At 44.7% G+C, this 13,266-nt stretch overlaps 1 protein-coding gene across 2 annotated transcripts; it reads left to right on the forward strand.

The window, feature by feature from the left end:
- The first annotated feature begins 626 nt into the window (after positions 1 to 626).
- Positions 627 to 12,322, forward strand: CCNE1 (cyclin E1). 2 transcript variants are annotated; one of them, XM_082605648.1, is made up of 12 exons: positions 627 to 845; positions 1,309 to 1,360; positions 1,468 to 1,555; positions 1,783 to 1,851; positions 5,914 to 6,059; positions 6,173 to 6,308; positions 8,782 to 8,928; positions 9,697 to 9,792; positions 10,009 to 10,143; positions 10,254 to 10,365; positions 10,458 to 10,615; positions 10,914 to 12,322. In XM_082605648.1, the coding sequence occupies exons 2-12, from the start codon at positions 1,338 to 1,340 to the stop codon at positions 11,034 to 11,036; spliced, it is 1,233 nt and encodes a 410-aa protein (XP_082461774.1). In that variant the 5' UTR covers positions 627 to 845; positions 1,309 to 1,337; the 3' UTR covers positions 11,037 to 12,322. The 2 variants fall into 2 exon arrangements, with proteins under 2 accessions (XP_082461774.1, XP_082461775.1); XM_082605649.1 differs by having other exon boundaries at positions 1,792 to 1,851.
- The last annotated feature ends 944 nt before the right edge of the window (positions 12,323 to 13,266 follow it).

Genomic DNA, 13,266 nt, shown 5'->3' on the forward strand with positions numbered 1-13,266 from the left:
GTTCTAGGCTCTGTGACCAGGCGCTGTGACCTTGGGCACATCCCCGCCCCGACTCAGGGCCCGGAACCCTGCGTCTCGGGGGCGGGGAGGACGTGCAAGGAGGGACAGGGAGCGCGCGCCGGAGGCCAACGGACGTCGGGTCTTCTGGCAGACCCCAGCCGGGGCCCGAACCCCAGCCGCCAGCCGTGTTTACATTCCACCCGCGCAGGCCACGCGGCTTTTTGCCGCTCCAGCGCCGCTCGGCTCCGCCCCCGGAGACCGGCGACCCGCCCCTCTGCCGCGCTCGCGCCAGAGCTCCCCGCGTCCCGCCTGCGCGGCCCCGCCCCCCCGCGCGCGCGGGCCAGCCCACGAGTCCGGCCCCGCGCGGGCTCCGCAGCTCTAGCCGCGCAGGCCCCGCCCGGCCTCCGGGCCTCGCCTCTCCGGCGCGCAGGCCCTGTCACTTAGCCCCGCCCCGCGCTGGCCCCGCCCCTGGCGGTCCGGAGCGCCGGGGCCGGCCCGCGCCACACGGGGCGGTCCTGAGGGCGGTGGCTGGGCGGGCCCGGGCCATCGGGCGGCCGCTGAGGGGATCCCAGCCGGCCGGGGCGGGGCGGAGGGTGGCGGGAGGGCGGGAGGGCGGGCCGGGGGCCCGTTCCGCGCGCAGGGATTTTTAAATGTCCCGCTCTTAGCCGGGCGCAGGAGCAGCCGGCTCGGCCGCCAGCGCGGTGTAGGGGGCAGGCGCGGATCCCGCCACCGCCGCGCGCTCGGCCCTCCGCAGCCTCCCGCCTCCCGGCTTTCCGCTCGCCTCTGCCTCCTGCCTCCGGCCTCGGCTCGTGCAGCCCGCGTGCCTGCCGCGGAAACGGCTTCGGGTAAGGACCCCGCCGCGGGCTGCCGGACGGCGCGGCAGGCTGGGACTCCTGGAGCGTCCGGGTCGGGCCGGGCCGGGGTGGGGGTGGGGCGAGGCCGGGTGCCGGGTCTCTGGAGGCGTCAGCGCGGGGTGCCCCGGTAGGGTGACTCAGGGACAGGCTACAGGGAGGTGTTGAGGGGAAGACTGAGGCAGACGGGGCCCCGAGGGAGGCGATGGGCCGGCGAGGGTTTCGGGGGTCGTCGAGGCCCCCCCCCACCCCGGGTTCCGACCCGGCATCGCGGGCCGCTGGCGGCGCCACGGGTGACAGGCCACCCCGGGCCCATCGGCCATTTTCCCGACCGGCCCGGGAGGCTCCCGCCGCTGCTGCCGCCCTCGCGGGAGGGGGAGGGGTGCCCGGGACGGACCGGCGGGCCCTGGTCCCCTCCGCCGGCCGTCCTCACCCCACTGCCGCTTCGTGCCCCCAGGCCTGAGGTCTGATCCTGCGCCCAGCGCCATGCCGAGGGAAAAGAAGGAGAGGTGAGTGGCCTGGCCGCTGCGGGGAAGGGGAAGGTGTGCAGTGGTGGGGGAGGGGTGGGCCGAGATTTGGGGAGAACTCTTACCTCTGTGCCATCCTGGCTTTTCAGGGATGGGAAGGAACCCGGCACCATGAAAGAGGAAAGCGGCACCGATGTCTCTGTTCGCTCCAGGAAAAGGAAGGCAAATGTGGCCGTTGTGAGTACAAAGGAGACAGGTGGGGGAGGATTCCCCCCCACCCCCCATCTTACCTGGGTACCAGGCTGGGTTCTGACCACATATTTATTGATAGGGGGTCAAGGGGGGTACGTTTGGCAGAAATGGTGCTCATAACCTTACCAGCTTTCTTTTTCTTCTCTCTCTCTGTGTTTTTGTCTTTGGGCTGTTTGGTGTGTTTCCTTGGGGTGTGGGTTGTTTTATGTTAGTTTTTGCAGGATCCAGATGAAGAAGTTGCCAAAATTGACAGGACCGTGAGAAGCCAGTGTGGCAGTCAGGTAGGTACATTTTCTGATTAGATCTAAGTTGAGGGTCTCCTTTTTGGGGGTCACATTAAGTCTCACATTTCCTTGCCTTCTGCTGAAGGCTTTTTCTCTAACTGTGGCCACAGTCCATACAACTGAGCGCTGTGCCTGTCAGTGGGCATTGACCTCTGCCAGCCTTGAGATTCCAGGAAGGTCTGTGTTCCTGACTGACATCTCTGAGATGACAAATATGCACTGATGTCTGGAAGAACCAGAATGGACCTCACATAACTCAGTCCTCTCCTTTTGCCCTTGAGGAAACTGAGACTCAGTTAGAGGAAGAAAGTAACCCAGAGTCCTGTGCAAGCCAGGGGCGGAGTCTGTCCTACAGCCTCTCTGTGGGCTGGTGGACTGCGGGGAGGGCTCCTGAGACAGAGCTCTGGGGTTTGTGTGTACACATGAGCACACATCCACACTTGTGTTTCTTCATCCTGGTGCTTAAGGACTTCCCTTCCCTGCTCCCACCCCCTTTAGGTCATGTTTCAAACTTTTTCCCTCTTTCTGAAAGCTCTTCTAGCCCATCCAGCAATGGCCTACAGTGGTCACTCACCTGGAGCTTGATCTGGCCTCCTCCAGAGTATTAGTAGGACATTGTGTGTAATGATATGTGCATCTCAACACATTTTGAAAACTGACTAGTCCATTTCTCTTGCCCCTCCTTCACGGAGTTCCCGCCATATTTCTTGCATGCTCATGGTATCATCATAATATCAGAAGTTCCTAGCAGAAAAAGCTTGTATTATCTCTCTGCCTCCAGAAATGGCTGGAGACTGTAGTTATGGCTCTAGTAGGGGAAGCAGCCTATCTCCAAACTAGCTGATTAGGCTTTCTGACGCTATAGCAGATAAAAGCTGAGCAGGAATAGTATTTGAGCTGAGGATAGTGGTCCTGATTAGGTTAGCAGTGGCAGCACATCACTTTTAGGGCAGTGAGCAACAGCCATAGCAACTGGGTTTGGAAGAGTGAAGGGCTTCAAAGCCGAGGGCCACATTATTTGTAAAAAGTTGTTACTGCACATAAGACCCTAGTAATTAGTATTTCTGGGGAGGTTCCACTGAATATTGAACAATGGCTTGGTGATTTCCTTGCTGTATTAGAAGAAGAAATACGTCACTTTAGGAAAGGAAATAAGACAGTGCGTTCCAAGTTCTTTCCTTTTTTTCCTTTTTTCTCCCTGTAAAGACTTCAAGCAAGTTAATTTTTGTGGATTTCTACTAAAATGGACCTCTACTTTGTGAAATTCAAGATTGGTTATTTTCCCGCCTGTGATTTGAATTGAAGGTTTTTTAAAAATATTTATTTATTTTTGGCGGTGTTGGGTCTTCGTTCCTGTGCGAGGGCTTTCTCTAGTTGCGGCAAGCGGGGCCACTCTTCATCGCGGTGCGCGGGCCTCTCACTATCGCGGCCTCTCGTTGCAGAGCACAGGCTCCAGATGCGCAGGCTCAGTAGTTGTGGCTCACGGCCCTAGTTGCTCCGCGGCACGTGGGAACTTCCCAGACCAGGGCTCGAACCCGTGTCCCCTGCATTGGCAGGCAGATTCTCAACCACTGCGCCACCAGGGAAGCCCAGAATTGAAATTTTTAACTTAGGATGAAGCAAAGCTGTCCCTGTTGACTTCTTGGAGTTTTAGAGTAGTTTCTGTTCTCAAAGATAACCTGAGCTGTGCCTAGGGTGCCTAAGATAGGGCTTTGGTCCTATCCTTGGACTGCAGAGAGTTGATAGATGTGATACATGAATAGCCATATTATTTCCCACTAGAAGGCGTTTTCATGGTTGTTCAGAGATTAATGACAACAGGTTTCTACACATTTTGCCAAGTAGATAGCTTGAAAATTACCCATCATTTATGGAGCAATCAATGTCTTATGTTATTTCTCTGTGTAGATTCATGAAGCTAGAATTTTGGGGTAACAGCCTTTTGCCAATTAATTACACAGAATTTTTCTCTGGAGTTATCATAGTTCAGCCCTGTTCAACAGCTCTGAGCTACTTGTAGCCCTCATGCTCAACTCCGTGAAACTGCTTCATCAAGACCACATGGAACCTTTGATTCTTACCTTAGGTTTTTCTCAATGAAGATAATACTCTTTTATCTAAAGTCTATTTAACATATCCATTTTTTTTGGTTCAATTTTTTGCATGAGACCCAACTTTTTTACTGAAGTGGAGTCCTGGAATTTCTGTTAGTTACTTCTCAGAACATAATTTTGCATAAGGTAGTTTTATTCTCAGTTAAAAGTGGCATAAAGAGTCAGGGGTTGTTAGGAATAATCAAAACTGGTCTCTTGCTGTTACCCAGTTCCTTCCTAAAGTCAGACTGATCTTGCTTTCTTTGAGACATGGTATACACTCAAGTTAAATGATACAGACTTCATTATTCTGCTTCATCCACTGGTTCCTAAAAGGCCAACTTTGGGGACCATTTGTCTGCTTGTGGTTCACCCAATTTGTCTGTGAACTACAGGTAGGGAAATGTTACCATTTTATCTCCAAAAGCCTCCTCTCAGCTATTTCAGCCATGTGGCTGTAGAGGATGACAACCAGCTTCTGCTTTCAAAACTAGAATTCATTGTTGAATGAAGAGCAACTTAAAGCAGTTGTAATGTGACCCTTTTTGAGTCAAGGAAATACTACCAGCACATGATACTAGAACTGGAAGAGGATGTTGCCCTTCTCCAGCAGCTGTTGGCAAGAGCTGCCATGGTTAATTTGCATGCCCAATTCTTTGCACATTGGATGGAGAAGAGCTTTATCCTGCTTTGCTCTTCTCAGTACCCTGAAAGTGCTCTGGCTTCCTCTGAAAGTGACCGGTGTGCTGTGATAGACACCCTGTCCCATATCTTGCAGGCAGCATTTAGAGCCAAAGTTTCCATGTTCATTTATAGTCCTCTCCGTTGTCTCTTTTCTAGTCAATATTAAAGATCTCTCTGCTTTTAAAAAAAAAAAAAAAATGCCAAGAGTCTCAGACTTTTCACAGAGCTTCCATACTGGCAGGATTGTTAACATGCCCTGTCTTCAATAAAATTACTATTTTATAATTTTGAAAATCAATAATAGTCCTTTAGAGTAAGATAATAGAGTAGCTTTAAAAGGAAAAATGTTAAATGGCAAAATGACATTATTTTCCAAATATTAAAAATTGACTTAAATTAAGTATCTGGAATCTTTAAAAGAAGCATTTGCAAGTCTTTGGGGTGGGTTTCAGAGGTCTTCAGGCTTTATCTTTATCTCTACAGCCTTTAAAGAGGTCTTTAGGCTTTATCTATACAGACTTTTTAATATATCCTGTGACTGTTGCTTGTTTCGGTTTTAACTAGGCAGATACTCCTTTTGTTTCATTTTGAGTTAAGGAAAAGGAAAGGTCCCCGTTATGTAATAATTTTGACTTGACTTGCAACCAAAGGAAGATGTCACGTTTGATGGGTTTTGTTTTAAAATGGGGAGACTTTAAATATAGATGGCAATCAGGTTACATTTTGATTTTTTATACTTGTGATTGTGGAGTGCTTATGTAAATGCTTTTACTGGAAATTGTCTTTCACTTTTAAGACATTTCATTAGGTTAGTTGTACTTATTAAAAAACCAAATCTTTGAATTGTGACCAAATAATCTCACAACACACTTTAGGAGTCATGCTCAGTATCTTACTGAGCTGCCAATAGATTTTATTCTTTTGTTTTTTTGGTAATATAAGAGCTGTTTGCATTTTGTCTTACCCTTCCTGTGTCTATTTTGCTGCTCAGTCACTTCATATGAGGATGATGATGTGGAGGGTAAAATGCTACTGACTGTAGTTTTCTTAGGTTTTACTGCGTAGACTCCTAAGCTAGTGACAAAATGAAATGAAAGCTTGGAGTCATTTCTGTGTCTTCCATGCTATCTCCATCTTAATTTAGGCCAGAATATTGACTTAGGCCTAGAGATTTCTCTCCAGCGTGAAGACATTTTCTGTTTTACTGGCTGTTTGACAAATCAATGAATGTAAAAACAGCTGGTTTACATCAAACATTTTTTTAATGTGTCTTTCTTTACAGCCTTGGGACAGTAATACAGTCTGTGAAAACCCCTGCTCCTTGATTCCCACACCTGACAAAGAAGAGGATGAGCTCGTATACCCGAATTCTGCATATAAGCCTCAGAGTTGCACACCGTCCAGAGCCTCACCACTGCCTGTACTGAAGTAAGCTGACTGCTGCGTGCCTTCTGGATCTCTTAACTCCCTGTGTGCACTCCCGCCTCACTAGTACGGATGCATACTGACACCTGTCTTTTGCTTGCTTTTGTTTTTTGTAGCTGGGCAAATAGAGAGGAAGTATGGAAAATCATGTTAAACAAGGAAAAGACATACTTGAGGGATAAGCACTTTATGCAGCGGCACCCTCTCCTGCAGCCTAAAATGCGAGCGATTCTTCTAGATTGGTTAATGGAGGTGAGCTGGAGCCTTCCTGTGAACTAGAAGCATTGGCCATTTCTAGATTCTTCTGTGCTGTTATTATCTCTTCAAGTGTTTGATTCCATTGACACATTCTGTGTCTCTGAACTGTGGTATCTATACTACAGTGGCCTAACTTTTTTGCTTATGTACTTCCTTAAAAGAATTTCTGAAGTATCTTTACCCCTTAGATATTTTTAAGTTGGCATCTAATTTTTTTTCTCAAAATTTAAATAGTTGCAAAGGTTGTACTTTCCAATTAATTATAAATTATTTGATCTTTCAATTTGTATGCTCAAATTGCTTTTGAGTGTACACAGTGGAATGTGGATAACAGCTATTTGATAGCCACTACCAAATGTTTTAAAAATATATGAACAAATTTATCTTTAAGTCAAAAAATTTACATTGTTTCTTTTTAACTCCTTGAGATTCATTTCTCTTTACCCACAGAATTTTATCCTAACAAAATATATTGTTCAAATCTTTTATTGATCACACTATCATACTTCTCTATAATAATTGATCAAAATAACAAGTATTACAAATTGTGATAAATGTTAAACATAAAAAGTAATATTGTATAGGCAGTGCACCTCTTTCTGGGAGGAAGTGTGGGTGACTCAGTAGTGGCTCAATTAAGGACACTTCCTGGACACCTCTGTAAGCCTTGGGTGGGTGAGAAGTGGGCTTTCTTCTGTGATGTGGAAGGACATCTCAGGTAGATCCGTTTTATGAAAGCACATATGGAAGTTGAGTGTCTAAGTATTCCCTAAAACTGAACTGTGCCACGTACCCTTTAGGAAGTCTGTATTAGCAGGGGTATGTGTACCCCTGTTGTGCTTGTCCTAGAGTCAAATCCCCTGCTGCCATTTAACGTCTGTGTACTTCAGTCAGGCAAGTCACTTAACTTTGAGTCTTGGTTTTCTCAACTGTAATGTTTTCTAGCAATATTTGCTTGCAGAGTTTGTGTGGATTAGAAATAGGGTATATGAAGTACAGTTTACATAGTAGGCAGGAAAAGATAGCTATTTTTATCATTCTTAATTTGCTTTTCTTTATTGGTCCCTGGAAATGTCAACATAGAAAATGTACAAATGTACAAATTCTTTGGCCTTGCAGTTGTCCACAGACCCACCATGGCACATAGCCCTTATGGGCCTTTTGGAACATTTTATAATTCCTTGAAGCATTAGATGTGGTATGCTTTAACCTCTCAGGCTTCAGCTCATAAGATCACGTGACTGAGGTTCTACTTTATGTAATGCAATTGATGCTATTGATACTTTAAAGAAATGGTTTTCCCTCCAAGACAATGAACAAAGTCATGTAATACTACTGAAAGGATAGAAAAGAATGGTAACCTTTATGTCTTCAGTGGGACAAGACTGGAGTCCACAGTTCACAGGCAGACTCATGTGCAGCGATGTGAAGTTTCCCAGCCCCTAGCCCAGCCAAGAAGTCTGTACGTAAGAAAGGCAGTGCTTATGCTGTGTGCCCAATAGTGAGCTGGGTAAAATAGTCTGAAAGTTTGTTCCTTAGAGAACAGAAGCTCTAGTTTTACTTCTGATCCTATTTTAGTTGTGTTATTTTATAAAAACTAAATCTAAATATGGCTCCACCTGGACTTCAGAAACACTCTTTGGTGACTGATAGAGTTTTCTACTAATGTTCTGTTTGTTGTTTCCTTTGGTGCCTTTTCTACTTATTAACCCCACGAAGTGTACTTACATGGGATATACTGTTTAGGAACAGCAGTTTTAAATGCACAATCAGACATTTGATGACAGTAATGAATTGAGGTCTAATATTTCCTTGGTCCTTTTCAACTCCATCATGTACACTATTTCACCACACCTCACGGCAGTCCTGTGGGGTAGGCAAAACAGGTATTGTCCTAATTTTATAGTCTGAGATAATCCGAGATAAATGGGTTTGTCCAAAGGGGAGCCTATGCTAGAACCTAGGGCTCCAAGTCTTTTGTTTAATGTTTTTAAAAAACCATTTGCCTCTTGTGATTAACAGATTAAGTGTTTTAGTGTTTAGTGTTGTAGTCTTTAAATAAATGTATGTTCCAGCTTTCAAACTTTCATACTGATAGTGCCCATTGTGAAGAAATATGGTAGTTCTTTCCTCATGTCATAATGCAACTTATAAAGGGGGACACCTTTCTTTGAGAAAATTCCATTTTTCCTTGAAGTGCTGCTTTTAACAGGCTGTGAATGTACCTTCTTTCCGCAGCCTATGAACGTTTGCTCTTATATTATAGATCACAGAACACTTCATCCTTATACCTGAGTTCCAGTTTTTCATTGTGCATGTGCTTAGGGACAAGCAAGGTAACCATCCTTTCAGAAAAGCCAGGTTCTCTCTCTTGATTTGGTTATATTATCCTTCACCAAACTCATGACAAGTTTTTTGTCTTTCTTTTTTTCTCAAGTAACTGTTCTAAAACTTACTATTTTTTCAGGTGTGTGAAGTTTATAAACTTCACAGAGAGACATTTTACTTGGCACAGGATTTCTTTGATCGGTATATGGCAACACAACAAAATGTTGTAAAAACGCTTTTACAACTTATTGGGATTTCATCTTTATTTATTGCTGCCAAACTTGAGGTAAATAATTTTCAAATATTTGTTATGTAGTACATGCTTGAGCTCCACTGAGATTAGGGGAAGAGGTCAACTATTTGTCTAAATTTTTCTAATTTGAGGCCTTCTAAAGTTCAGCCACACACACAAGAAAGCTAGAAATTAACCAAGAAAAGTATGAATATATAAAATGCTTAGGTTAATATAATTCCTTTAATCAAAAAAAATGAACTTTGACCTAAGAGGATTAAAATTTTGGTGTGATTAGAAGGGTGGATGGGCACAGCTTTCAAACATGTTGAAAAGGTGAAAATTTCAAAGCTCCCCATTGGGTAAAAGTTTGATTGATTTATTGATTGATTGATGTGGGTAAGTGTTTCATTTCTTTCACAATTAATGCATTTTGAACCACTGGAGTGGCTCTTGTATTTATCCCATCAATGTACCCTTTCTTTCTTCCTATGTCAGCATACTAAAAAGAATAATTTGGGGGCTTCCCTGGTGGCGCAGTGGTTAAGAGTACACCTGCCGATGCAGGGGACATGGGTTCGTGCCCTGGTCCGGGAAGATCCCACATGCCGCGGAGCGGCTGGGCCCGTGAGCCATGGCCACTGAGCCTGCGCGTCCGGAGCCTGTGCTCCGCAACGGGAGAGGCCACAACAGTGAGAGGCCTGCGTACCGCAAAAACAAAAAAAAACAACAAAAAAAGAATAATTTGGGAGGTACATTATAAGTTAAAACTATCAGAGATGGGCTTTTTGCTAGTAGTATCTTCCTTTTATTTCCTTTCAGGAAATCTATCCTCCAAAGTTGCACCAGTTTGCTTATGTTACAGATGGGGCTTGTTCAGGAGATGAAATTCTTACCATGGAGTTAATCATTATGAAGGTAGGTTACAAGTTAGTTTTTCAGTCCTTTTTAAAAATTCCTACATAATATCTTTTCTATATTCAGCATGAGTGCATCTGGCTAGGTGTTCTCTAGCTGGACACATTGTGGCATGGGAAATGGCTGCATTTTGAACTCCTTTAGAGGACCAAAGGGAGTAGTAATGTCTTTTTCTTTTTTCAACGATTGGTCTCTTTTCTCTCTGTTTTCTCTTAGGCCCTTAAGTGGCATTTAAGTCCCCTGACCATTGTGTCCTGGCTGAATGTATACATGCAGGTCGCATATCTAAATGATTTTTATGAAGTTCTCCTGCCGCAGTATCCTCAGCAAATCTTCATACAGATTGCAGAGGTAAGTGGCTTTATTACCTCTGTGGGGCGACCTACTCCACCACTAGATGGAGTAACTCTAGAAGGGATGTGTGTTGGCCGTGTCCCTCAGTGTTCTTTTCTTCTCCATAGCTTTTAGATCTCTGTGTCCTGGATGTCGGCTGCTTAGAATTTTCTTATGGGGTACTTGCTGCTTCTGCCTTGTATCATTTCTCTTCATCTGAGTTGATGCAAAAGGTTTCAGGTACGTTGGCTTTCCAGTCCATTCACAGGTGTATTGAACTTATAAACCAGTTGTTGGCCTCAGATTGAGCCTAACATGTATTTTCATTGCAGGGTATCAGTGGTGTGATATAGAGAAGTGTGTCAAGTGGATGGTTCCATTTGCCATGGTTATAAGGGAAACAGGAAGTTCAAAACTTAAGCACTTCAGGGGAGTTCCTGCTGAAGATGCACACAACATCCAGACCCATGTAAACAGCTTGGATTTGCTGGTCAGTACTGTTCCTTGTTTCCCAGATGAATTCTTAAAACTGCCCGAGCAGCCTCTTCACTTTCTTTCCCACAGGTTCCAGATATCCCCAAAAGACTCCAATTCTTTTAATTCCGTGGCAAAGAAAAATGGTGGTCAACAGATCCTCTCTCTAAGTGTCATGTAGCCCAGAGACTTTTAGATTGTTCTTTGCTATTTTTTTCCTTCACTCATCTCCATAGAAAAAAGCACAAAGTAAGTGAAGCCCAAAGGATACATTCTTCCATGTTAACATTTCTGGCTTTTATTCTTATCAACAGGACAAAGCCCAAGTAAAGAAAGCCATATTGTCTGAAGAAAATAGGATTTCTCCTCTCCCCACTGGGGTCCTCACCCCCCCACAGAGCAGTAAGAAGCAGAGCAGTGGGCAAGGAACAGCATGACCACACCAGCATCCTCACCAAAGACAGCTGTGCGGAAGTGCCTGCCCCCAGTTCTCTCCCGTCTACTGCAGCAGAGGCGTGCATTAGCTTTTACAGATATTTAAATGGAAGAGCATGTCTCTTCCGCAACAGAAGGTTTCTGTGGATGGCCTTGGACAGGGAGAAGTGTTTTTTATTGAATGCTTAGATTTTTTAAATAAGTGGGTCAAGTACACCAGCCACCTCCAGAACACCAATGAGTGCTCCAGATGCTGCTAAGGAGGGTGATACTTGACTTAATTGACTATTCACACAAATAACAAAGGCTTGAAGTTGAGGAGTGCCATGTTGCTGTTGGTCTCCCCCTGGCTGTTCTGGGTCAAGTCGTATTAAGTGGAACAGGTGGTTGTGAGCGTTACGATGCGCAGCCCACAACCAGCTATGCTGGGGGCCTCCCCTTTCCATACTATCAGTTGACAGTGTACAATGCCTTTTATGAACTATTGTTTTGTAAGTGCTGCTATGTTTATCCGTTTTTTAATAAAGATAAAACACTGTCTTTGAGACAGCTGGTTTTATGAGCTATGTCTGGTAATTTAAGTTAGGAGTCAACTTTGAATGTGGCTATATCAGGTTCTCTTTTTTAACTTCATGCTTCTCGAAGCTCAAGCCTCTCAAGCAAATATATTAAAAGAAAACTTTTGAAGTGAGCTTCAGGTGCAGCCTCACAGTCCTCCTCAGGGCCCCTGAGCTGGAATGAGGCTCTGATTGGCATCTTCCAACAGTGCCGTGTGCAGTGGTGGCTCCGGGTGGGCTCACTGGCTGGCTGTGGTGATAGTAGTCAAGTCACGTCTGCATCGAGAGGATTCTTAGGTATGATTCCTTCCCGAGCACAGGACAAGGGTCATAAAGTATTTGCAATTAGCGTTATTTAATACTCTTTTCATCCTTACCCAAAGCTTAACCGAAAGTATTTTTTTTTTTGGTTTGGAGAACTTGTTAACATAGTAGCCTAAAACTACGCTTTGAACAAGAAAATGCAAAGTAAAATTATATGTAGTTCAAGGCCATGATATTCGTATATAGTCTGTTCCCTGACCATTGATGGAATCACCAAGTGCCTTGCTAACAGAGGAGGTTACTGTCTACTTTAAGGCCCAGTGTGTACAGTTCACATCATGTTTCGTGGGACATTCCCAAAGTGATGGCCTTGTCAAGTCTTGTGTTTCATTTTCTCACAATGCATTGGTGTATGTATGGGTTCATTAAGGGAGGGCGAATGAGCAAATAAATATCATTTATTTCAACTTGGTATTTTATTATTTTGCAAAAATCTATCTGAAGTAGAAAGAAAAACAGCCACTTTTAATCTACCATATTTATATGAAATTTGAGAGAGATCCTACTTCTTCACACTGTGATGTTATAGTTCTGGCAGTTCTAATACAGTTTTCTTAATAAATGTATTATAAATCTACATGTAATGGTATTTAGTCAGAGGATACTCCTAGCTAATTATTTCTTCATCTCAGAGATGCTCTTGCCTTATAAGTAGTGAATTTTTAATGATCATTTGTGACTTGAAAAATCCTAAAAATGGTTAATTTATATTTGACATTCTGTGCAAAAATGTGGCACTGAAAACATTTCTATTTTCAAAGTTTTATATAAGTTTGAGAGCTTGGCAAATGTGAGGAAACACTGGTCTGACAGCATGTTTGAGGTAAATGTTTCATGGACCATTTGGCAAGCTGTTGTACTGCAGAGAGTGTTAGTTACTGAGTATGCTGAGCTGAGGCTGCCTCACGTGTAAATTGTCAGAGGGCTGCATTTCCGGAGACTCAGTATTTTTTTAAATGGCAGTGTTGCCACAGGCAGCTCTTAATAATCTGTGCTAATAAAGGATAAATCCCAGAAGGGTAAGTGAAATCCATAGTAGCCAGTATTTTCTGTGGCTCTGTCAGAAACCCTAAATGCCACTAGTAAGTAAAATCAAGTTTCCCTTTTAAAGGAGCTTCTTCCATTTGCTAGCAGTCAGTATAAACTTTGGCCCCTCACTGGTCAGCTCTATACCCATTTGCCAGATCACGTTTGTTCTGCAATTCATCTGCAACCAGCTGAGGCGAGGTGATACCAAACAGCAGGGGTGGAAGTGGCAGCTCTAGTCACCTCTGGTGAACAAATGCTCTGAGGCAGAGATGTGTCAGCAGGAAGGACCCAGAAAAGCAACGGGAGTGTGGGCCCTTGGTCT

This window comes from Mesoplodon mirus (assembly GCF_964341445.2).
Source record: "Mesoplodon mirus genome assembly, chromosome: 19".
Classification (NCBI taxonomy): domain Eukaryota; kingdom Metazoa; phylum Chordata; class Mammalia; order Artiodactyla; family Ziphiidae; genus Mesoplodon; species Mesoplodon mirus.

Bases quoted from the DNA above. Each gene is read 5' to 3' on its own strand.
- CCNE1 (XM_082605648.1), top strand. From the start codon at position 1,338: ATGCCGAGGGAAAAGAAGGAGAG. The intron at 6,309-8,781 runs GTGAGCTGGAGC...CTATTTTTTCAG, and splicing joins TTCTAGATTGGTTAATGGAG to GTGTGTGAAGTTTATAAACT. The intron at 10,144-10,253 runs GTAAGTGGCTTT...TCTTCTCCATAG, and splicing joins TCTTCATACAGATTGCAGAG to CTTTTAGATCTCTGTGTCCT.